Here is a 24,648-nt window from a genome sequence, read left to right as displayed (position 1 = left end):
TGGTGCCTCAAAACAGAGGAGCTTAGGAAAGCGTACCAGAAGACAAGGGAGATGAATAGTTGCTCTGGTTCTGAGCCACAGACCCGCTGCTTCAATGAGGAGCTACATGCAAGTCTACGCGGCGATCTCACCACTACCCCAAAACTCTCCATGGATACCACTAAGTGTCCCACGTGAGCTCGGCAACAATGAAATGGAACATATATCCCCCTCACCCCACTATAGTTAGGGAATCCCATCGCAGCAAAACCAACCAGTAGGCCTGGCACAGTTCCCAGAGTCACTATCCTTCTTAGCAGAAGTCTATTGATTGCCCTGGCAACTTGGATCACAGCAACCATCATGGTAGATTTACCCACTCTGAATTGATTCCTCACTGGCAGGTAGCAGTCTGGAGTTACAAGCTTCCACAGAGCTATCTCTACTCGCTTCTCAACTCTCAGAGAAGGCCTCATTTGGGTACTGCTGCACTTCAGGGCTGGGGAAAGTTTGACACACTGTTCCATGAAAATGGCCTTACTCTGTTGGAAGTTCTGCAGCCACAGTTCCCCAGAGACACATAACTATACAGTCCCACCAGTCAGTGCTTCTTGTTCCCAGGCCCAGAAGGGGCAGTCCACTACATCAAGATTTATGAATATCACCAGCATCCGTGAATTGCTCCAGTCCATGTCTTCCAGCATGCCTGTTCACTTGGCATCACATTATTCAGCATGCTTAGGCTCTGCAAATACCACAGGATTAAGCGCAAGATGTGTGTAATGCTCACAACAATAGTGTACAGCTGAGCAGGATCCATTCTTGCTGTAGCGTCTGCACAAGTAACCCAGGCTTAGGGGGAAGGCATGAAAAAGACATGGTTTATTTGCCATTGAGTTCAGGAAGGGAGGGAGATACATGCTTCATGGGAGGCTAATGCCATGTAACCATAACTATGGATGTTAAATGGTTTAAAAAGTAACTGTTAAAAATTCCTAGCGGTTACATGCTCTCGGTATAAGCCTTTTACTCCAGAGTCTGCAGCACAGTGCAGTAGCTGGCTTCTGGGAGCAAGGATGGGAGCCAGCATGTGCCGGTGAACAGTGTGACCATAAAGATGCTTATCGATTAAGCATTTAAACGATAACACTCCAACAGCCAGACCCATAGCCACATGCAAAAATGTTTTTGTCCCATGAGACATTGCGAGCCCAACCCAACATTCCAATTGGCTCCAAGCACTCTGGGATAGCTCTGTGAGTTGATGCAAGTCCTGTTAGTAGGGATGTAATCCTCCAACAAAACATTCATAGAGGGGACATGCAGAATCAACAAGCTTAAATTGGAGGTTCAATGTCAACTTAAATAAAACTGACTTAGTTTTGTAGTGTAGACATTCCAAGAATTCATTTAGCTTCTCTGAATGGCCTTGTCTTCCTATGGCCCACCAGATTTCTGGTTCTGGTTTACTTACATAACTTTTTGTTGTTAGTTTTCCAGCCATTTGTTACTTGCTCTTCAAATTCTCTTTTGGCCTGCCTCATTATACCAGTATACTTGACCTTCCAGAATTTAGGCCCTTTTCTATTTTCCCTCAGTAGGATTTGGCTTTCAGTTTTTAAAGGTTATCTTCTTGCCTCTGACCCTTTCTTTTACTTTGCTTAGTCATGGCTAGGGTTGCCAGGTGTCCGGTATTTTCACCTCCTGTCCCGTAAAAAAGTTCAGAAAATACTGGACACCTAAAATAGCCGGTACTTTCTGATTTTTTCCCCGGCCAGGAGGTGAATATCCCGGGCTGTCCAGCTCAATACGGAGGTAGCCTGGCAACCCTAGTGCTTACTGGATTCTGCAGGGGAGCTTTCCAGACCCATGCAGGGAGGCAAGATGGCGGACAGCTGCTGGCAGCCTGTTAGGGCCAAAAATCCTCACATGTTTTTTAAAGGGGCCACACTGTGGTGGTGGTGGTGGTGGTTTTGGGGTTTTTTTGCGCTTAACTCCTCTCAGGGTCGTCGTCCCCCTTTTTTTTTTAGTATTTTTTCTGAAATCACCTGGCAACCCTCATGGCAGCATTTTGTTTTTAGTCTTCTTGCTATTCTTCTTAATGTAGGATATACATTTAAGCCTCTATTGGGGTGTTTTTTTAAAAAAATTCATGCAGCTTACAGGCATTTTACTCCTGTCTATTTGTTTTATTTCCATTTAACTAGCTTCCTCATTTTTGTGTAGTTTCCCTTTCTGAAGTTAAGAGCTACTTTGGGCTTCTTTGGCATCATTCCCTCCCCCAGGGATATTTAATTAAATTATAATAATTGCTATTACCAAGCAACTCATCCATATTCATTTCTTGGACCAGATCCTGTATTCCACTTCAGATTAAATCTGAAACCGTCTCGTCCCTTGTGGGTTCCAGGGCTAACTACTTCAAGAAACAATCAATCATTAGTGGGGTATAGAAACTTTATTTCTGCATCCCATCCTAATAGGTATTTGGATAGTTGAAATCCCCCATTATTAGAGAGACGGTAAAAACAGAAAACTCAATTATTTCCCTGAGCAGTCACTATCACCATCCTGGTCAGGTGGTCAACAGCATATTCCTACTGATATACTCAAACAGTATTCAAGCATGGAATTTCTATTCAGAGAGATTTCATGGTACAGTCTGATTCTTTTAAGATTTTTAGGTTATTTGACTCTGTGCTTTCTTTCACATATAATGCCATTTCAGGAAGAGTTTGTATGCGTGGGCAATCAAAAATATGTCATGAAATAATATACAAGATTTTCCAGTCCTCCAGTATTAGTCTTTTCAAGAGCTTCAGAATACAGTCAAGTTAAAGAAAAAAAAAATCACACTTCCCTTTGAATATTTTTGTACTTTTGTTGCAAACAGTGTCTACAATGCCTGCAGCTCAGAAAGAATGAGGGAAAACAGAACTATTGTGTTCAGTTTGTTTATCTGGTCCATTTGACAGCATTTTCATTGTGGTTTTCCTATTGAAAGGAAGAGGAGAGAAACATTTGGAAAAAAACAACTAGGATTGTAAAAACCACAGGACTTGGCAGGATAACACAGGAGAAGGTTTAAGATCTGAAACTACTGCTAGCTTTTTATTTTAGTTGACTCTTTCAATTTATGGCATATTTTAGTCCTAAAAGGACTTAGAAACGCTAGTAAATCAACCAATTAATATAATCATTTTAAAGAGTTTTAAATTGAAGCAGAGAAGAAGTGATAAGTTCAGTGGCTGAGGCAGAATGGGAACAAATTCAAGAGCTCCTGGCTCTCAGCTTTATGCAGAGGTCACATCATCAAATCAGCCCATTCCCTGGGCCCTTATGGTAAAATTAGAGGGAAATCCCCAATTCCTGAATTAGACCAATGACTTGAACCTGGAGAAGCTCTGCTATTCCAACCTAAATCCCCACCTTGGTCCCTTCTTAGCATTGTGCAGTTTAAAACCATAGCTGATCTGTGGGGTGGGAATCCCCAGAGGATTCCCACCGCTTTACCCTCTACTGGGAGCTATACATACACTTATTTTCTCTTGACAAAGAGACTGAGCAGCAGCCATCCAAAGAGATGCCCATCTCACTGAACACAGAACCATCCTGCCTTGTCTGGGAGACTGACTCCATAAAGCCTTTTCCAACTCTTTTTTTGATACAATATATATAATTGCTGCAAGGTAGGCACCCTTCCCTTCTAGAGCCCAAGTACATCCTCCCACACTTTGGATACAAATTCTGCCATCCTGCTGAATGGAGCCAGTGCCCACACCTGCTCCTATGCAGTGCCCACACCTGCTCCTATGCAGTATGTGATGCTAGCCCACTCGCTCTCCTACAGCTGTGTTCCTCTTGTCCAAGGCACTCTGCAAGTTCATTCTACTGTAAGAGTCATGTGATGCCCTTGGACTACCACTATTTCTAAATAGGGGAGGAAAGCTCGTGGTGCAGCAGGGCATCACATGGAGTTTGCTGGTTCTGCACTACAAAGAGACACTCTGACACCACAGAATTTACAGAGGAGTTAAATGTAACCAATTAGAGCAACCTCACACTTGTTTAATTAAAGACTGGATGTCTGCTCCCCATCAGTGCAGCTAACACTGAACAGTTTGAGAGCAATTTGTATGTGTCATTACAGGGCTCGTGATCAGATCAGAGAGTGCCTCCTGCTGTGGAACCAATTGCCTGCTTATGCTCTGTAACTGCTCTTCTGAGATGTGAGCTGTACAAGAATTCTGTGCACTTCCGCTTGTAACACCAGGCTGCTGTTTTCACCAGCAACAAGTGCATGTTATTAATGGGACTTAGTCCTACACTCATTAAGGGGATAGATCAGTTTAAGACAGATAAGGCTTTGCTGCTAACGGCAGGATAGGTTTTGCACCAGTAAATGCTAGGGATGTAAGCCACTAGTTGAGTAGTTGACTATGCGTAACGGGTTGTTGAGTCACTACTCAGCTAGACGCTCCCCCCCTCTTTGCTGCCTCTGTCGGAGCAGAAGCCAGTGCTGGGGGGAGCCAGCTTAAAAGCTGGCTCCCCCCAGCACCATCTCCGCGGGGGTCAGGGAAGGCAGAGGCACAGTGGGGGACCAGGTGCAAGCTGGGAATCAGCTGTCCCTGCTCACACCTGGTCCCAGAAGCTGCGCCTCTGCCGTTGAAATGTAGCAAGAGCCATGGGCTCATTTTAAAAGCTGTGGTTAGGTTTCGCTGGTTATTCGGTTTGCTCACAATGTGTTTCATTCTGCTTATACAGGGAAAATAGCCAGCTCTGTTATTATTTATAAAGAAGTCAGCTCCACTTTCTGGTTCACATGCATCAGTATAACACTACATTTGGCTTGCAAATACCAGAGAATATTTTAAGAGAAATGTCATGGAAAATATCAGTCTTGGCTTTGAATCTGATAAAACCAAGATTAAGGCCTTTCCACACTAACTCCCACCCCCAGGACTTCACCTCTGCACAGAGCTGGAGATCAACAGACCAGCTCAATCTCCAATGATCCCTACCCTACACAGAGTGGTAGGCCAGAAATCAGTGTGGACTTTAGCCTTCTCCAAAGAATATTTTCAGTAGTTGCCCATGTCTGACAATTTCCTGTGGATTTTTATCTGGGCTTCCTTTTTTGGAAGGAGGTGGGAAACAATTCTGTTTGTCTAATTTAATAAAAAAGGTCTAGACACAGATAAAGGTAATAATAAACTGTTGTTATTTAATACTATATGTATAAAGACACAGTATAGGCAGGAGGGTCCTTTGCACAGAACTGAATGCTTCATGGCAGCTTCACTCTGAAAAGGGGAGGATGTACTATGGCAGTGGTTCCTAACCTGTGGTCCATGGATCCCTGGAGGTCTGCAACAGTACTGTAGGTGGTCCATGGAAAGTTGGGAGCCAAGAAGCTCTGTGCCAGCAGCCAGCAAGTCCCTTAGCCTGCGCTGCTTCCCGAGCGGGCTGAGGGACGCGGCTCAGGAAGCAGCGTGGGCTGAGGGACGTGCAGGTTGCAGGCATAGCTATGTTATTTGGGAGGGAGGGAGGAGGTCTGTAAAATTTTAATAAATTGAAGAGCTGTCCGTGTGGGTGGGGAGCCTCTGTGCTAGAGTGAGAAACACACTTGCCTTGCCAAAGTTTTCCCCACTTTTGTAGTAAGCTACTTGGATGATTTCCTAGCTCAGTCCCACCTGCTTGAGGGGTTTATAGCTTGTTTTCTCTGAGCTATGTTAGCAGCATTCTGATTGCCTCATTGATTTTTATGTCCTACTTTGCTGATGCAATAACTTTTTAACGTCTCAATTTAGGCTATTAAAATACACACACCAGGAAAGCTCATAATCCCTTCAGTGGGCAGAGTAACTGTCACATCAGGGACATTACCAGCCGAGGCCCATTTTTTATGCTGATGTATATGCATTTTACTTAGCACCTATCCCACCTACATCTTTTTTACTCCATCAACTGCAGAAGTTTGGGCTAAGCCTCACCACAGTCAATGGCAAAAAGCTACTGCAGTTTTTAGGTTGCTTGGTGGCGTCTCCCCTTGCAGAATGCTAAATTCAGCAAAACTCATATTTCTGAGACCGGGAAAGGCACAGGTAAAGCAGCCCAGGCAAACTTAACTCTGCCTTCTTTCAGCAATGCCTTAACATGCCTGTCAACTTAATACACACAGCACCTTTTCTCTCCGCCAACTCTACATCTGCTAAAATGTACAATTTCTTTGCCTCCTTTTGTAGCCCGTTCACTCTTATCCACAGGATTCCATGTAATATTATTAAAGGACAAAAAGAAAAGGCTGCCACACCATCTTCCCTGTGTTCCCCTGGAATTGGCAGTAGTCAATGGGAATAATTTGGGTGCAGTCAGTGTGCCTTACTTCTGCTTTGCTGGATTTTCCAAAGTCTGAGTGTTACTCAATTCAGCGTTCTGCCTACCACTAAGCATCCTTAACTCTGCGTTAACATGGGGTTTGTCGAGACTTAGAATACTGCTGCGGCACAGCTGTGCTGCTGTAGCGTTTCAATGAAGGAATTACCTGCACCTAAGGGAGGGCCTCTCCCGTGTAGCTAGGTCAATGGGAGAATTTTCCCATTGACCTTGCTACAAGGTGCTGCTACACAGGGGGTTAGGTTGATTTTAACAGCGCTGTTGGAGGCTGTGGATTTTTCAGACCCCCGAGGGCCTTAGTTACACCAACTAGGCCATAGTTTTTTGCCATTGAATTTCTCAGTTTTTGAACAGGAAGAGATAATCATGTCATTAGGCATTCCCAGGCATTTAGGCAGTTGTACATAGGAAGCATGTAAAATCCCAGTTAATCAGTTAAAAGTTAGGTCAACCTAACATTTAACCAGTTAACTGAGCAGGGGAGTGCTCCAGCCCACTGGGCTCCTACCCCCAGCCCCCAACAAAGAAGCCCCTGCCTGCAATGGGCCCAGGCTCCCCACAGAGAGGCTGCTCCATAGGAGCAGTCCCTGTCCATGGTGGGCCCCCTGTGGGGTTGGAGCAGCCCCCTATCCACGGCAGATGGGGAGCTGCTCTAGTCCCCACCAGTTACCCATTTAGGGTGATGCTTACCAGTTAACCTTCCACATCCCTAGTGTATCGCATGTCCTGCATTTAAACACACTTAGCCAGTCCCACCCCCGCTACTCACACACGCCAGTTGTGCCCCACCAGCCCTGCCTCAGAACACCACCTCCCAAACCATGCCGCTGACCCAGTCAGAACACTCCCCTCTTCCAGCCTGGTCCTCCCTGAAGTTGTCACTCCCTGGTCTGCAAACATTTCTATTGCAGTTACCTCCCCTTCCTGCACCAGATTTACCTACAGGGCCTGGAGGGAAGGACAATTATGTTACAGTGGAACAGTGTAGTGGTACTGGAAGACTGGAGTGCAGGGTGGTTGGAATCCACTGGCAAAGATTGAGACGCAGGGGATGGAGTACACTGGCAGAAATAGGGAGGGCCATGCTCCCTAACCTGAGACCCACCTCTTTTGTCTCCCCTACCATCCATCCCCCTCCTTTACTGCAGCCCAAATCCCTTCTCCCCCTAATTGCCCAAATCTCAGTTCCCAATATTCTGCTCCTCCCAGGGGATTTTTCATATGTCTCTCCCCACCTCCCCAACACTTTAACTACATTCTCCCAATCCAAAACCACCACCCATGACTCACAAAACTAACTGATGGGAAGTTGCTAGTATACAACTCCTTTTATCTTCGGGGGGGGGGGGGGGGGAGGCTGTGATTAACTTAGTTATATTAATTGAAGGGTGAGTTCACACCATCAAGAAGCCTGTGATTCAGGCTTAGTACTTTTCAGTTTAACAATGAAAGGTAGCACCAGGAAACCCTTTTTGAGGGGGACACCTGCAATTGAGGAACCCCTTGGTTAAATTACATCAAATTTGGATCATTAACAATAAGCCCTCGCCTTCCCGGGCACACCAAATTTCAAAGCAATTCAGAGTTACCATTCAGATTATACAGAACTTACAAGACTAGAGTTTAAAACATACTGACATTTGGGGGAACTGAAATCTTCTAGCCTCTTTCAGTCATGGCATGTGCACACTGCAAAAACAGACATCCTAAAAAACACTCTCTCGATTGGGTTGCCCAAAGATTTTGAGAGCGCCATGTGCTACATTGGGTAAAACCCAACAGACAGACTAGTTTGACCCATAGCTCATCAATAGATTTTTTTTTGCACGCTGATATTGATCACACACACCTAGAAACTTCTTAGCATGGCATAGCTGAGGTACAGCTTCATGCTCTGATCACTTCGGCTTGGTTATAGCTTGGGTTGTCATTAAAGGACATGTACCAGCTTTCTGAATAGAGATCAGCCAAACCTCAGTCCTAACTTTCAGCACACATTCCCTGTTTTCCCCTCCCCCACTACTTTAGTCCTGGCCTCCACATAGATTTAGTCCAGGGGTGGACAGTAATTTTTGATGGGGGAGGGGACTTCCAAGGTTTTGGTAAGTGGTCAAAGGCTGCACTTTTCTAGAGAGGGGATGTGGGGTCTGGGATGGAGTTTGGGTGCAGAACGGAGCTTGGGTTAAAGAACTAGGGTGCAGGAGAGGGTGTGGGGTCCGAGAGGGAGTTTGGGTGAAGGAGGGGGTTGTGAACTGAGGCAGAGGATTCCAGTGCAGGGTCTGGGAGGGGTCTGAGTGCAGGAGAGGATTCTGGCCTGGGGAAGGGGTGTAGAAGGGGGCACAGAGTCAGGGAGGGAGTTGAGACCTGCAAGAAGCACAGTGCAGGGGATCTGGGTGAGGACCTAGGGCAGGAGGGAGATGGTAACCTGGGGCTGGGAGTTAGAGTGTGGGAGGGGATGGGGTGCCAGGAGGTGCTTACCAAGGTGTCTCTTGACCAGCAGCCCAGCAGGACCCTCAGGAAGGCTCCCTGCCTGCCAGCAGCCCTAGACTGCTCAAAGCAACTAGCTGTTCCGTGAGGCTCTCTGCACTACAAGCCTATGGAGTGGGGAGGGGGAGGCTTCACGTGCTGCCTCTGCCCCCAGCACAATCTCTCAGCTCCCATGCCTCTCCCCACCATCCCCGCACGCAGTACAGAAAATCACAAGAAACAGCCAGCCTCTTTGAGCAGCGTGGAGATGCTCTGTGCCTGAGGGTCATGGCCGGATGGGCTGTGGGCTGGATTAAAAGGTTTATTGGGCTACATCTTGCCCACTCCTGATTTAGACCAACACATTTAAAATGAGTACAAAAGCTAGTTCCATACTGGTTTGAATCGATCTTTTGTTTTCTACACTTGCTTCACACAGGCAGTTTAAATTTAATCAGCACCACATTCCTTCAGCACTATCAGTAGGAGCTGTTCTTTTCATTTGCATAAGCAAAGCCAATGAACTGACACTGTTATGCTCTGTCCCTGGATGGAATTAGTAGCCTGACATTGGTTGGGTCAACAGTTTGGTCAGCTGTAACCCTCATTCTATTGATAAAGCAAACAAAACAGAACAAAGAGGTTACCTAGCTGCCAACCAAAGAGGTAGGAATCTGCAGACACCTTTCAAAGAAATGTGGGGTGAAGAAAATGGCCCAGCTACAGAGGAAGGATAGATTGTGACCAGGCCAGTGGAGGAGGCAACAGAGAGATCTGGATGTGACAATTTTGGGAAACCAGCTAAATGAACTTATGAATTTTATTAATTCTGTTTATATCCTTATTGATGTCTTCTGCTAAAGACCAACCATCACATTAGATTACATCATCCTGGGACAGGGCACACTCGCCCCACACTGGAAAGGAGAGGGTTAACCCTGCTCTGAGGCCTGAGAAAACCGCACCGTTTCTGCCTTACTGAGCAAGCTCCAGCTGCACAGATATAAAGGAGCAGCACAGCTCAGTTGGGGTGGATGACTGGAGGGAAAGGACCTGCAATGAAAACCTAGGCATAGAGGCACTACCGCTTAGGCTGAAAGCCAGAAGCTCCCAGAGGCCCCATCGGGTCCAGAGGCAACGGCTAACTGGTGAGTGAGCCAATGCCAGGGAGTCAGCATGTTTCAGTCAGAGCTTTTTCCTGCTGACTAAGTGGCTGGAGTATAGCCACTAATAGGGCCCTGGAGTGAGGGCCTGGACTCCTTGCCACAAGTTATAACCCCCTCCCTTATCTCCTGCCCCTTACCATGGAGCTACACAATCCTGCAAATAGGGGCAAGATACCGACTCTGGCCATTGGACTGCACTGCCCTGTGGACTGAGGTAAGTTACTGAATAGAGCTATTGGGGCCATACTGCCCTGCAAACTGGGGTGAGTTACTAACTCTGGCTAGTGGGCCACACTGCCCTGGGGATCAGGGTGAGTTTGGCAAGTAAGCCACCCAGCTACAGAACTATGGGAGGAGCTAGAGGCACAGTTTGGGGAGAACAAAACAAGACATTATATGTGCACTCCTCAGTGGGAGACGAGTGCACTCACCCTGCACTGGGTATGGCCTTCCCTTATGGTGTCACGTATCCCTGTTAAGGGGAGGGAATGACACAACTAAGTGTCTGTCCCTGAATTCAAGCACCATTAAAGACTGTCAGTAATTGTTCTGCAAAGGCAAAGTAAATCCATGTCTATGTGTAAAGCGTGCACTCTTCAGGTGCCTTGCAAAGTCTGTTACTCGCTCTAAGGGTCACAAAGTCTCCCAAAGGGTAAAACTGTAAAGTAGATTATCCCTGCAAATGAAGTTCTGGAGAACTACTGGTTATGTGAGAATTACTGGTGGGAGGGAGAGAGGGGCTCCACCCTGATCTTGAGGCTTAATGCTGCTGGGTCCACATCCCAAGAAGGGGAACTCGCATTTGAGTCTGTACTTCAGGGATGTGCCTGAAAGGCCAGTCTCACAGGTAGCATCTGGCCATCGCTCAGAAGATCCAAGGTTTGGGTCCAAAACAGCAGCTCGGTGACAGCCCACAAAAGGGAGCTCATCCTGGGCTCCAGTACAGGGTTTCATTCCTGGCTCTGTCACTTGCTTCCTTTGGGGATTACAGTTAAATAATTTAGTCTCTCTCGTAAATGGGGATAATAATCTCCCTCACCTCACAGAGGGGGGTCAGGCTAAATCCATAAATGCTTTCGATACATTTAAATGCAACAGTAACAGTTGCAATATAAATGCCTAGATGGAATCTGAATACCAGGACCTGTGACGAGGGTAACCACATTATGGAGTTGGAATCTAGAGAAGTAGACAAGTTGTTTTGCTCTTCAGTGATCAGAGCACACAGCCTTGTTGGAGCCCTGAAGGGGACACCAGTTAGTAACATCTTTAGCAGAGCCCTGGGAACAAGTGTCTCCCAAGAACAAAAACTCCCGTGATGTGCAGGATGCTGACATTACACCCATTTTCACACAGTCAGTCTCTGTGTTTTGCTAAGAGCACAGGTTGCAGAAATGTATTTTTGTTTTGAGTGCTTGATTTTTGGCCACTCAGTTTGTCATCTAACACCTCGTTTTTGGAGTTAAGAACATAAGAACGGCCATACTGGGTCAGACCAATGGTCCATTTAGCTCAGTAGCCTGCCTTTAGGTGCAGGCCAATGGCAAATGCTTTAGAGGGAATGAACAGAAGAGGTATCCATGCCTTGTAATCCCGTCTTAGCATCTGTGTAACTGGGCGTGCCTCACCACCATGGGCACCTCCTGGTGGACACTCTGGGAATTGGCTTTTTGGTGCTAGAGTGCCCCCTTCTGGCTGATGTCTCACCCATGGTTATCTATTTTCTCCATCTCTGGGTACTGCCCTACCACAGTGCTCCCTTACTCTGGGGTCCTCCCCATCTGGGAGCCCCCAACCCCTATACCCACCTTGCCTCAGTGACCCACTGCCAGTTGTCATCTAGTCCCTTACCCCAGAGACAAACTGTAGTCTGAAATGGCCTCTTATCATTGGCAAGGGGGTGTGGACCTGCTGCCTTTGCCTACCCTGGCTGCCTCTCTACAGCCTTAGAGAGGTCTGGCAAGCAGAAAGGTGGGTTAAGGAAGAGTGAGCCAAATACGAATTGCTGATGTATATCAGGATCCGCCTCCCTCTGCCAAAATCCTCATCTCCTCTCGCTGCTTATCTGCCTCTCTGTGATCTCCCCAAATCTCAGCTTTCTAGACACCAGCGTGTAGCTTAACAAATATAGGAGCAGCATGAGCAAGAGCCAATTCAAAAGTTGTTGCTGTTCTTAAAATCCTCAATAGTCCTGTTCCAGCCCAACTCAGACTTCTTTTGCCCAACGACAGGCTTGGAAAGGGAAAAGGGGAATAAACACAAATTTAAGAAATTAAATTTAAATTAATGAATCCAAAAGGCATATTTTTTTCAAAAAAATCTGTATTTAAAAATTAAATTAGAAGTTGACAGCCTATGTTAAGGCCTTACATTTAATATAAAATCATTTAGATTACATACAAAAAATATCAAGTAGTACTTGTTTGCTGCCAAGTTTTAAAGAAAGTCAAACCACTGAACTGGCAGAAGTCACTGGTGCTAAGTACCTAGAAAAAGTTTGCTGAAGTGCTAAATCAGTTTTTGACAGCAGTAGCCACTTCTCCTAGGGTAGAAATAATATTTTCTTCATTTCAGTTTCTGCCACTACAGGTTGGACCTCCCTGGTCCCAGCACTCTCTGGTCCCAAATCAGGGAATTTGCGGGGCCAGGGAAGGTCAATTCCCAGCTGGACTGCTTCTCTCCTTTTCAAATCTCAGCTGCAAGAATCTTTCCTTCTTCACCCACTTAATCTTCCTCCCTTTGTATTTAACTCCATATTCCAAGTGTGCATGGAACAAGTTTATTTTATACAGTATCTTTCATACATGAATCATTTACAGCTTCTCTAAACATTGCCACTGAGTCAGAGTAGGAGAACCAGAATAAGTATCTGAAGAAACTGGTAAGAAAAGCACAGACCACTGAATAGTGGAACCCCACTGGTAAGAGGGATTTGAGTCTTCATCTCACTCTCACTCTCTATAAGCAGGGCTACAAGTAATTGACAGAGGTGGATGTGCAGAGGAGAGAAAATGGTACAAACCAGGGATGTAAAATCCTGTTTGATTAGTTGGCCAGTTAAACACTAAGTTTAACTGGTTAACTGATTAAATGGGGGAAAACAGGGGTCCCTCCAGGTTGGCTGGACTGGAGCAGCCCCCTGCCCGTCGCAGCCAGGCTAGGGTGCCCTTCCACCCCCACCTCCTGCCACAGATGAGAGCTGCTCTGGCCAAGCTGGAGCACCCCTGCCCGTGGCACACCCAGGTCAGGCCGGCTGCAGACAAGGGCTGCTCCAGCCCCCACCGGTTAACCATAGCAGTAAGCCTCACCCATTAAGTGGGAGGCTAACTGGTTAACCATTAACATCCCTAATACAGATTGAGAGGGGGGGGAGAAATAGCATATTCTGAGTGGGTGTAAAACTCAAGTAGCTGCTAGTCCACCCATCCTCTTCACCTGCCCCTCTCCAGATTTTGAGCATGAGATGCACGCATTGGCTACCTTACCTTCTGCTCCAATTGACACCAGCTTCACTCCTTTGCTAGCAATGAAATCCAGGGCCTTGTTCACATTGGAGATTTTGTGTACTCGCATTTTGCCTCTTTCAGGCTTAGCTAGACGTTCACCTATCCAGAAAGGAAACAAAATACAATACAAATTCAGAACTGCTCCTTTCCACTCTTCCCAAAACCAGCTCAACATTCACCCCCACCCCTTCAGAAAAACAGAGATGAGCTCTGCAAAGACATTAGTGGGATCACTTCCCATCTCCCACCCCTTCCTGCTCCTTCAGTTCTGAAAGGATGCTGGTGTGAACCCTAGTAGAAATTAAGCAGGGAGGGGAGGGAAGGAGAGAACATGTGATCCTGCATGCCACCTCCCACCCCCCCACCCACACGTTGCCTTAAGGCAGCACCAGGTACTGAGAAAGGCAGGTCTGTCCTGGGGGCCCAGCCAGGCATGGAGGTCAGAGAACACTGAGCAGGGAAGGAAGGGTCATTCACCCCCCCCCCCCATATAACAGAGGCACACAGCTCTCTCTTTCTCTCTCTCTCTCTCTCTGTGGGGGGGGGGGGGGGGGGAGAGGAAATAGTGTGTCACCTCTCCCTGTGTGAACCCTAAAAACCTAAAGATAAGAAAGAATCCAACTATTCAGTATTTCTTTTTAAGAGGGGCTCAGTCAACTTGATGATTTGAACGTCTAAACGCCGTTGATCTTGCTTGAATACAGCAATTTTACTAGGTGTCCCATATTCAGTCTAGGGAAAGACAGTTGCCCTATCTGTGATGCCTGATCCCGCAGGCAAGCTGATCTACCAGTTGACTTTTTGGCAGGCCCATTCTAGCATGTCAATTTAAATCAATGTTTATCAGACAGTGACTGAGAAAAATCAAATCCTGCCAAACCTACAGATGGGGCAACTACCTGAAGTGTCCTTGGGTGGCTATATTGTAGTAAATGTAGGAATGGAAGCAATGGGCTTAAATTACAGCAAGGGAAGCTTAGGTTGGACATTAGGAAAAAGTTCCTAACTGTCAGGGTGGTTAAACACTGGAATAAATTGCCTAGGGAAGCTGTGGAATCTCCATCACTGGAGATATTTAAGAGTCGGTTGGATGAGATGTCAATCAGGGATAGTCTAGACAGTGCTTGGTCCTGCCATGAGGGCAGGGGACTGGACTCGATGACCTCTCGAGGTCCCTTCCAGTTCTAGTGTTCTATGATCATTGTGGGATTGTACACGCTCCACAGGGGATGGGTTACTGCAGCTGTCCCGGAAGTGAAACCAGTAGGTCGTCACACCTCCAGGGAAACGCCACTTCCCTGGGCAGCTTGCTTGTGTGTTTCTTCGGGTTCAAAGTGAATTCTCCAGAGACCAACAGACAAAGCTTGAACTGACCTTGGCCTTTCATTCAAGTTCTAGAACCTGGATTAAATGTGAACTTGAAGCCAGGGGGAAAAGCCTCTTGTGGGTTCCGAAGGGCTGAAATCTAGCAGTTCGGGTTGGCCTCTGGTAAGAGTTTTTGTGTGCAAGTTGGTTCTTTTATATAAATGTTTTCTCTCTAATGCAGGACTAGGCAAAATGCAGCCTAGGGGCTGGATCCAGCCTGCTTAACACTTTGATCTGGCCCGCAGACTGCATCGGGCTGCTTTCTATTTATATCCTGCTGCCCATGTGTGACGGGGCGACCAGGCCCGGCACTGAAGGGCTGGGAGTAGACCGGGCTCAGTTGGCTGAAACAACCCCGCCCCACCAGCCCTGCTGGGCCTGCTCCCAGCAGAGCCAGAGTATAAAGGCAGAGGGAGCCCTGCAGAAGGGGAGGCAGCTGGAGGGTAGCAGGGCACAGGCAGCAACCCCAGTGTTCCTGCAGCAGCTGAGGCCAGAGAGAGGGCCAGCATCGGACTCTGGAGTAAAGCCAGAAGCCAACCCTGCCTGAGGGATCGGACCACCTACAACCCCAGCACCAGCCCCAGTAAGGACCGACACCGAGGCAGACAGACTATCGGGGTGCCAGATTGGTAGGAAGCAGCCCAGGGCAAGGGGTTGCTATCACAGCTCGGCCTGTATCGGCCAGATTCCCCACCAAGCAGGCAGGAGCCATAGTCCCTGCCTAAAGGGCCCTGAGCTGGGACCCGGTGGAGAGGGAGGGCCCGGGTGCCCCGACCGCCCCTTTCCCCTACCCTGGGCAATCATCCCCAGCCAGGAGAGGCTTTTCCAGGGGCTAGGACTGTGGTACCGTATATGCCCTCATAGAGGGGCCTGGACTTTGTATTGTGACGGTTAGTACCATGTATGCCCTGATTGAGGGGCCCGAACTGGGGCAAGGGTGTGCCCCTCGACACCATGCCACCGAATTTCCTGGTGGTGGCTCAGGCAGCAGAATCCTATTTAAATGGCTCACAGTTGCGGCACTACTTGCAGGGATCAGACCTGCAAACCTTTTAAATAGCTGCAGCAATCCCAGGCAACTGCCAGCCAACGTGGTAGCGGCGGAGCTGGGAGTCACGAGCCCTTTGCTGTATTATTAATTCAAAGTCCAGCCCCAGAGAGCCCTGTGGCGGAAGCTAGTCCCCAGCCTCACCCCTTCCAGGGGTGGAGCCAGCCTGTAATCACATAGCAAAAGTCATTAAGTGTCCCCCTCTGAAAATTATTGCCCACCCGTGCTCTAATGCTTAAGAGTAAGTGTGTTTGTGTAGAAGGAGCTGTGTGGTAACTTGTAACTGCTGGTAGCACATGGCTTTCTCCCCAAGGGCTGTGAACAAAGCGCAGACACTGGCCTTGTAGAGTAAGTCTGGCTTGCAGGGGATGTATGGCTGTCAGCTGCCTGCCTTGCACTGAGTCAGAAGGGACTGAGATGCAGGCCTCTGCCCTAGAGAGGTGACTGCTGGGAGCCCAGAGCCTCAAGCGAGCATCCTTGCTGGATCAGAGAAGGGGCTACAAGCGCGATTACCCTAAAACTGTGACACACAGTATCTCTCCCTTACATGGATATGATGCATTTGTAACGGCTTGTAATGATGCTTTGATATGACACTGCTGGATGCTTTAATGTTTATTATAACGAGGAGAAAGCTACGGGTGATGAGATGTATCTGGCCTTTGTGGGTCCCTGCTGGAGGTCTCACAGTACTATTACCCCTACTCCCCAGTAGCAACCAGCTGAGAGAAAAAGAGCAGCAAGGGCGAGAGGTGGGGGGGTGTCCTCTAAGCTTGCCTCCCCTAGAAAGGGCTTTTTGAAGTTGCCATTTCCCAGGCCATGCAGACCTGGCCCTCCAAGGGCTAGAGGGGCTAGGAACAGCCTATCAGAGTCCTGCTAGGTGTAGGGAAGCCTGGATGGCCCTGCCTCAACAATGTCTGCCTTGACTATAGTGCAGACCCCTGAAAAGCAAATCCCAGGCCTGGTTCAAGTCTGGTGTACCCAAAGCACGCAGGCAAGGCTGGGGTTCAGAGGGGACCTGTGAGAGTCAGGAATTGTTCTGCATAACCATGCAGACTAAACTTGGTACAGAGAGACCACGTCAAGAACACACAGGACAAGCAGCCTTGTATTGGTACTTTTGTTCTGATAAGCAAAAATGACAAGAGTACAGCCATGAAACTGTTACTTGCTCATATAGTTTTAGCAATATCCGGCATAGCAGAAAGTACTCCAACTATGAACATAAGTGCCTTATACAATATGTAATTACCAATATGTAATCGATTGGTAGTGATGATTAGAACGACCAAGTCGAGTATAAATATAGATGTAGAACACATAATTGGTGGAAGGGATGGGGTAAGGGACCCCCACTACCTTACCCACTGCAATTAAGAAGTTGGTGCCTGTTCCTACCGACAAATGCATCGTGGACCCCTCTATGCATGGGGAAAGAAAGAGGCCATGACCTTCCATCTGACAATTGTAAGTTGCTAACCATGGAACTGTGTGTGATTTATAGCAATAAGTACGTGTATGCTTTTATCTGTAAAGTTAAATATCTTGTGTACTGTCCTAGGTGTAGGTGTTGTCTGTGCTACCTATCCCATTCATTGGAATGGATTTACGTAACTCTGCATTTCTTTCCTTTACTTTTCTGTGTATGATAAAGTTTATCTTTGGTGTTTATTGGCTCCTCTCATATCTAATATCCCAAACACATGACACTTGGCCACATACAAGGAGCTGCCTGGGCTTAGCCATTGAGTTTCTCACTGGGACCTGAGAGATGCTCTCTCTGGCCATGGGAACCAGAGGGACAACCAGAGTTAGTTTTTTGGATGCATTTTGCATAGCCAGATTTGAAGGAAAAAGAACAAACTTAAGAACCTTAACCCTGAGATAAGGGTGAAGCTGAAGGGGGCAGGGAGGAAAAGGCCAAGGAAAAATGTAGCAATGAACTGAATAAAGCTGTACACGGCTGCTGTTTAGAGTGTCCCTGGATGGGAAACTGGAGTAGTGTGTGGGGGGGTCCAGGTTCCCCTCTTGGCCACAGATAAAGTGTCAAGCCCCCCAGAAGGTGGTAGGGTTTATTTGGGAGCCTGAGCAAAGGGCTGGATTTAAGGGGTGCCAAACAGGGGCTCAAGACCCTAGCAAGGCCAAATAGACTATTTTAGACTCCACACTAGAAAGGGTTTATTTGGCCCTTGACTTGGACACAGAGGCAAACCTCTGAAGATTCACCATGGTTGGGGCTGGAAGCTTGCAGGAGGCATCAGGGTGAAAGGACTAGTATGCGGCACCTGGCTGCAAGAGGTGCTCAAGGTGAATGAAGCTGCAAGAAGGTGCTCAAAGGTGAATGCCCTTTCACAGGGAGCAAGCCCGCTCTTTGGCAAGAGCAAGTAATCTCTATTCGGACAGGACTGGCTCGCACAGCAAACTTCAGACCAACTTCTGCACTGAGTACAGCTTGGAAAATATTCTAGAAAAGCCTTTGGAAGATATCCTACAGGAGTATTTTGCTTCAGATATATTTGTGGGTCTTTTGATTGGCTTCCTAAGAATAGTCACATGATCCAGTTTAACAGGCATTCATTAAAAAAACCAAAACGCTTCCGACTTTGAAACTGAATTTTAATACATTTTCTATAAGCAGGCCATGAGAAACCTAGATAGATACATGTCAAACACCAAAGCAGAACTATCCAAATGTCAAGAGAGTCAGAGTTCAAAAAATTGTAAGAGATTTTGCATGCAGAAGAGATAAACGTGCAAATTTGGTTATTAGTGGTACTGGTTATCCAGTGAATTAATTTTTCATTCCAAAGATCACTGCTAAGACCCAGTGAGAGCATCATTTAACTGAGTGAGAGCAGGATCAGCCTCAATATCACTTGGTTTAATGGTGAAGAGGAAGTTGTTTTTTCCATGAACTCTTCTGTTCCATTAAAGAAAGGTGTTGTTTCTTTAACAAGTTTGGAAAGGTGAAGAGGGTAACCGATTACTTCAGCGGGCATTCTCTTCTCTTCCCTTATCTGCCTAGTGAGAAAAATTAATTGTATTCCCAATTTTAATAATTGTTTGTTTATTGCAAGCCTGTTTTTTACCTGACAATTAAGAGGGGATACTCATCTTAACACTACCATATAAACATGGTTCTTTACCTAATTTCCTACCTCCCTCTTAAATTTAAAAAGTTCTCTCACTTAATGGTTTATAACAGTGGTTCTCAGACAGGGAAATTCTGCACCCTGCATAAGACCCAGAATTCATACTTTCTGCAGACTTCTTGGCTTCCCCACAGAAAAATGAAGGAGTAAAAAAGCCTATGGGGAACACATACCCCAGAGAGTAGACCAATGCAAGAGCTGAGAAGGATGGCTGAGCAGGCATGCATTCATGGAGAAACTAGGGATGTGAATGACTAATCGACTATCTGATAAGCAAATGCTTATCGGATACTCGACACACTAATCGCTCTATCAGAAAAAGAGGCAAGGGGGGGGTGAGGAGGAGAGGAGGGAATGCCTCAAAGCAGCAGTGCTGTGGCAGTGCCCATTCAGATGGCTGGTGGGTTTCGATCATCTGCTTCAGATTGTGGAGAGAACTGCAGTATCTGTTGTGGAGCAGATGGAATGGAGTAGTGCTTCATGAAAGTATGATTAGATGACCATGTTGCTGCTCTACATATTTCCTGTTATCAGCTTTGATATGCGCGGAGAAGATAATGGTTTTCTCTTGGACCTTTCGGACAGGGATACCAGCAATCTCTGGGATAGTCGAAAGGGTTGAGTCCTATCCAGATAAAAGGCAATTGCTCTTCTAACATCCAAAGTGTGCAATATGGCTTCTATCCAAAACCACACCTCTCCAGTGAAGAAGGTGGGAAGGATTATCAGTTCATCGATACAGAATTCAGAACCAACCTTGGGTAGGAAGGGCGGAAGGGACTGTAGAATAATCTTATGCCTGTGAAAGGTCCTGTAATGGGGGCGAGGGCATGAAAGCTGTGAGTTCACTAATCCTCCTTGTGGATGTGATTGCCAGAAGGAACAATGTTTTTATCGTGAGAAAGGTAAGTGCTGAAATTGCTATTGGTTCAAAGGGTAGTTTTGTGAGCAAGTGGAGGACCAGTCCTAAGTCCCACATGGGGGGGGTTATGAGTGCACGCAGTGAGTGAAGGTTTTGCAGGCTCTTCCAGAATCTTTTAGAGATGGGGTGGGCAAATATGGAGAACGCATCAATGGGAGGGTGGAAGGCCGTGATGGCAGCCATGTGCACACACAGTGATGAAATTGACAAATTTTGTTGTTTCAGGTGCATAAATTATTCCAGTATCAGGCACCGTGGATGATGTGGACCCCCCTGTGCATGCATCACTGTGTAAACCACTGCCATTTGTATAGGTAAGTCCTGCATGTCGTTTGTCTCCTGCTCTGTAATAGGACATTTTTCACTTGTTGGGAGCACTGCTGCTCTGCTTCTGAGAACCAGATGGGTACCATGCCGCCAGGTGGAGCGTTTGCGGTTGGGGATGAAGTATTGAGCCCTTGTTCTGGGAGAGAAGGTCCAGGAAGCTGGCAGGGAGGTCGTAGAGACAGTTCATAAAAACCATGTCTGTCGAGGCCATGCTGGGGCTATTAGAATCACATGGACCCTGTCTGTCTGTATTTTCCAGAGGACTCTGGGAATGAGAGGGACTGGGAGGAGGGCACGTATAGCAGATGGGTCCCCCAAGTAAGGAGCACTGCGTCCCCCACGGAACTGTGTCCTATGCCTGCTCTCAAACAGTACTGGGGGCATTTGGAGTTCTGTCTGGTCACAAAGAGGTCTATCTGCGGTACACGCCAGCATTGGAACACCTTGTGGGTGCTGTGATCGTGCAGCTTCCACTCTCCCTCAGCTTCCTCACAGAGCATATCTGCCATAATATTCTTTTCCCCCAATAAGTATGCTCCTGTGATGGTTATGTTGTGGAGGATACACCAATTCCATATGCCTCTGCTCGTAACTACTGGGATCTCGCACCCCTTTGGTGATTGATGTAGAACATCGTAGTCATATTGCCAGTGAGGATACGCACCGAAGAGCCCTGGATGTGTGAGAGGAAGTCTTTGCACACGTTGTGAACTGCTCGAAGCTCAAGCAGGTTTATGTTAAGTCTGGATTTGTCTTTGGACCACTTCCCTTGCATGACTACTTGTTGGAAGTGTGCACCCCAGCCTATCAGCGAGGTATCTGTAGTAATTTGTTTGGATGGCTGATCCCGCTAGAAAGACACCCGTTTGCATAGGTTCTGCACATGGGACTACCATCCCAGAGAGGTAAGGACTGTGGAGGAGGCAAGACGTGCCTGCGGACGTGGCCGCTGACTGGCATGTACACTGAAGAAATCCAGTGTTGGAAGCATTGAAAGTGCAGCCTTTGTAACGTTGTGTGGGATATAGTATAGCCTCTTTAATGGTTGCCTTGAGGATAGGTCATTTGTCCTCTGCAATATTATGCATGAGCTCTGTTTGGTGTAATTATTGAAATCATTCGCAAGTAGAGCCGTGTAGTTGGCTATGAGAAGCTGCAGGGTTGAAGAGGAGTACATCTTCTTCCCAAAGACATCAAGGCATTTGTGGTCTTTGCCCCGTGTGTGAGCTTTGTGCTCTGGGTTTTTGGACCTTTGGTTCGTGGCATCAACTACTGAGGAATTAGGTTGAGGATGTAGGTACAGGAAGTCCATGCCCTCTGATGGAACAAAATACTTTCTATCAACCCTTTTGTTGGTCAGGCCTCAGGGTTGTGGCTAGGGTTTGCCATACTTTGTTGGCTGCCTCAAGGATTGCTTCATCATGAGGCAGGGCAATTTTGGGTTTTGCAGACAGCTGCAAGTTCTTTAGAAGCTTATGGTGATAGTCTTATCAGAGTGTATCTCCTGGCTGATAGCCACTCTTTTAAATAAGTCCTGGAATTGCTTAAGGGCATCACTAGGTGTTGGATCATTTGAGATAACTGCCGCATCAGAAGCGGAGGAGGAGTTATCATTAGGTGGTATGTCTGATTGCTGGACTGTTGGGTCAGCCTCAATTTTCCCTTCCTCTAGATCTGTGCTCTCAGATGGGGACTGCGATGGATCTAAATGCATAGAGGGCAGAGACCTCTGTGCAGGTGTAGGAGGGGCATGCCTTGGTGCCCCCAAAGGGATAGGGGAAACATCGGCTATGATGTCTGTCATAATACTGCCAATCAGGGTGCCACGGAAGATATTTATCATGTGGTACCCATATGTCCCGTAAGATGCATGTGCTCTCTCTGGGGAAGAGTATTGGGAGGAGAACATACTCCTTGTACCCCTGTGGTAGGCACTGAATTGTGGTAAGGCAAGTGAACATGGAGAGCCTCAAATTGATAGCAGGGAGTGAGTGTGGTGCTGTGCTGAAGGCGGGGGGGGGGGGGGGAGGAGAGGGCGGTTCTAGCCCTCCTGTCCCATCTAGGTGGTGCTTGTGTTTTGTGCACTGGGGAACAGCCGTAGGATGATAACTTGTGACCCTCTGCCATGTGCACTAGCGCTTGTGGTGGTGGTGACGGCATGGATGTAGTCACTCCCTTGGGGAATATGAGGTTAGCGTGAGGTACTGGAGGGTAGCTGGGGCGAGCCCTATCACCGTCCAGCGCTGATGGTGGAGACTGTCCAGGGGGTTCATACTGCATGAGGGATACTGATTGCGCCCACGGCACCCTAGGTGCCATTAATACCATTAGTACATCTGTTACATCAGGGCCCTTAGCAGGTGCCCTTTTTGATGACTGAGCAGCTGTTTTCACTGCCTGCTTGGAGCGTGCTTTTGAGCCGGTCATTGAGGAGGCTCAAGATTTCTCCATGCCTGAAGTGCCTGGTTCATCCTCTTTACTGATTCATGAGGGGAGAGAGCGGGCTGGTGAGGGTCTGGCTTTTGACCGTGCTTTCTGAGGTAAAGGGCTGGAAGGATTGTCCTGAGGAGATTTTGCGCTCGATCCCTTATTGCCCCCCTTTATAGCTATGGGGGTCAAGGGCTTTGGTCAATGGACAACGTGTGGGCTGTGAGCCATCTTTCCTTGTGAGCGCTCACTGTCAGACTCTGGCAGTGGACACATTTTTGCAGTACATGCATGGCCGGCCCGAGCCATTCTGGTGCCCCAGGCACATACCACATGTGTGGCCCCGCCCCCGCCTGGCCCAGCCATACCGTGCGGCGCCCCAGGCTGTCGCCCAGTCAGACCGTAGCTTGGGCCGGCTCTGGGTACATGTGTGTCCCCCAAACAGCATATGCATTCACTGTGGGCATCAGAGCTGGCATAGAATTCCAGCATTTTCCACATCTCTTATCCTTTGGAGCGCTTGGCATGTCTCCACAAGGGTTACTATGCCACACAAATTGTGTGGACCAAGCTGCCTGCTTGTTTTATCAGTTGGTTTGTTCGTCTCTCTCTCTCTTTTTTTTTTGGTTTGCTACAGCTTACTGCTGTGCAGCGGTAACGCCACCAGTGACTTTGTTTCTTTGTTTCTGTTGGAAGACAGAAAGCCGCCCTGAATAGTTGAGGGCATCTATGGCATTCGGTCTTGTTTCTAATTCAGAGTGAGCTGAGGAGGAGAGGGTTGAGCTCTGTCCGTAGTGGAGGGCGGTGAAGAAGGAGCCGAAGGGAAAGCGGGCTGCACATGCTACTTCAGAGGCAGGAATGCCGCTCTCCACTCGCGCATGCGCAGCCCACCTGATCACTGCTTCACAAGTCTACAATCCATGGCACCGGGATAAGCCCAACACCAACAGTGGAGCATCCACCGGCACATCACTCGAAGAAGAACTCTTGATGTGTCCATGCTGGCAAAGCACTTAGCGAGCACTAACTTTGCAATTGCTGCGTTCTGGGTAAGCCACCTTGATGAGATGTGTAGCGCTTGCTGCCCTCTGCATACAGTGCTGCAGCGCCAACGTGAACACTTCAATTTGCTGTTTTGTAACTGGTCTCCAAAAATGTCCCATAATCTTTCCTGTGGCTACTCTGCTCTAGGCTATCTGCCCTGCAGGCATGTGTGTATCCCCTTTCACAGCTCAGTCTGAGTCAGCCTGCATGCTGTGCTGATTTGCTCTGGGACACAGAGCAAAACCATTCACAGATAGAATATGCCTGCTGTTAAACACACAGGCAGGCATCTGTGAGTGAGAGAGATCAGTGCAGAGAGCAGGGGAGAGGAGGCTGATGTCAGGCCCTTGCCTCACAACAAGTGGTTATCTGCCACTGTCTGAATCATGCTGACATCCCCTAAAACAGTCTCCCCACCCGCCCAATACACATACTCTCCGCCCCTCACTACCTGAACTTCTGTTGAAAAGCAGCTGTCAAGGTAACAGGATGACCACAGAATAATGGGATTGGGAAGCCTGCATCATGTGATGTTGACTGTTCCATGCAGCATTGCAAACCCTCCCCAAAGCACCATGCAGCCAGTTGTACAGTGGGATGGCTACCACAATACACTGCTCTTTGTGGCATTGCAAGAGCCGCTAATGTGGTTATGCTCCACTATCACAAGGAGCACGGTGTGGGCACACAACAGCAGTTTCCCTGCCGCGCTCTGTGAGTAGCATGGTAACTGCCAGTGCTATACATCTGCTAGTGTGGACATATGCTCCGTCCTTCTTGTGGCTGTTGCTGAATCCTGGGCCTGGAGATGTAAGGGTGCAGCGTGAAGCAGGCTCTGTCCCTGAGGCAT

General features: G+C 47.7%; 1 protein-coding gene across 6 annotated transcripts in view; it reads right to left on the bottom strand.

Annotated features, from left to right (window-relative positions):
- Window positions 1-24,648, bottom strand: part of ACTN1 (actinin alpha 1) — a 160,060-nt gene that overhangs the window by 61,892 nt on the left and 73,520 nt on the right. For all 6 annotated transcript variants that reach the window (XM_006130283.4, XM_006130285.4, XM_075927344.1 and 3 more), the window contains exon 3: window positions 13,493-13,612. In XM_006130283.4, the coding sequence (XP_006130345.1) occupies window positions 13,493-13,612 (120 nt within the window). The remainder of the gene's footprint in view (window positions 1-13,492; window positions 13,613-24,648) is intronic.

Source organism: Pelodiscus sinensis, chromosome 4, assembly GCF_049634645.1.
Source record: "Pelodiscus sinensis isolate JC-2024 chromosome 4, ASM4963464v1, whole genome shotgun sequence".
In the NCBI taxonomy this organism is placed as follows: domain Eukaryota; kingdom Metazoa; phylum Chordata; order Testudines; family Trionychidae; genus Pelodiscus; species Pelodiscus sinensis.
Note: the sequence above shows the minus strand (reverse complement) of the source record. Positions and strands in the feature narration are given on the sequence as shown.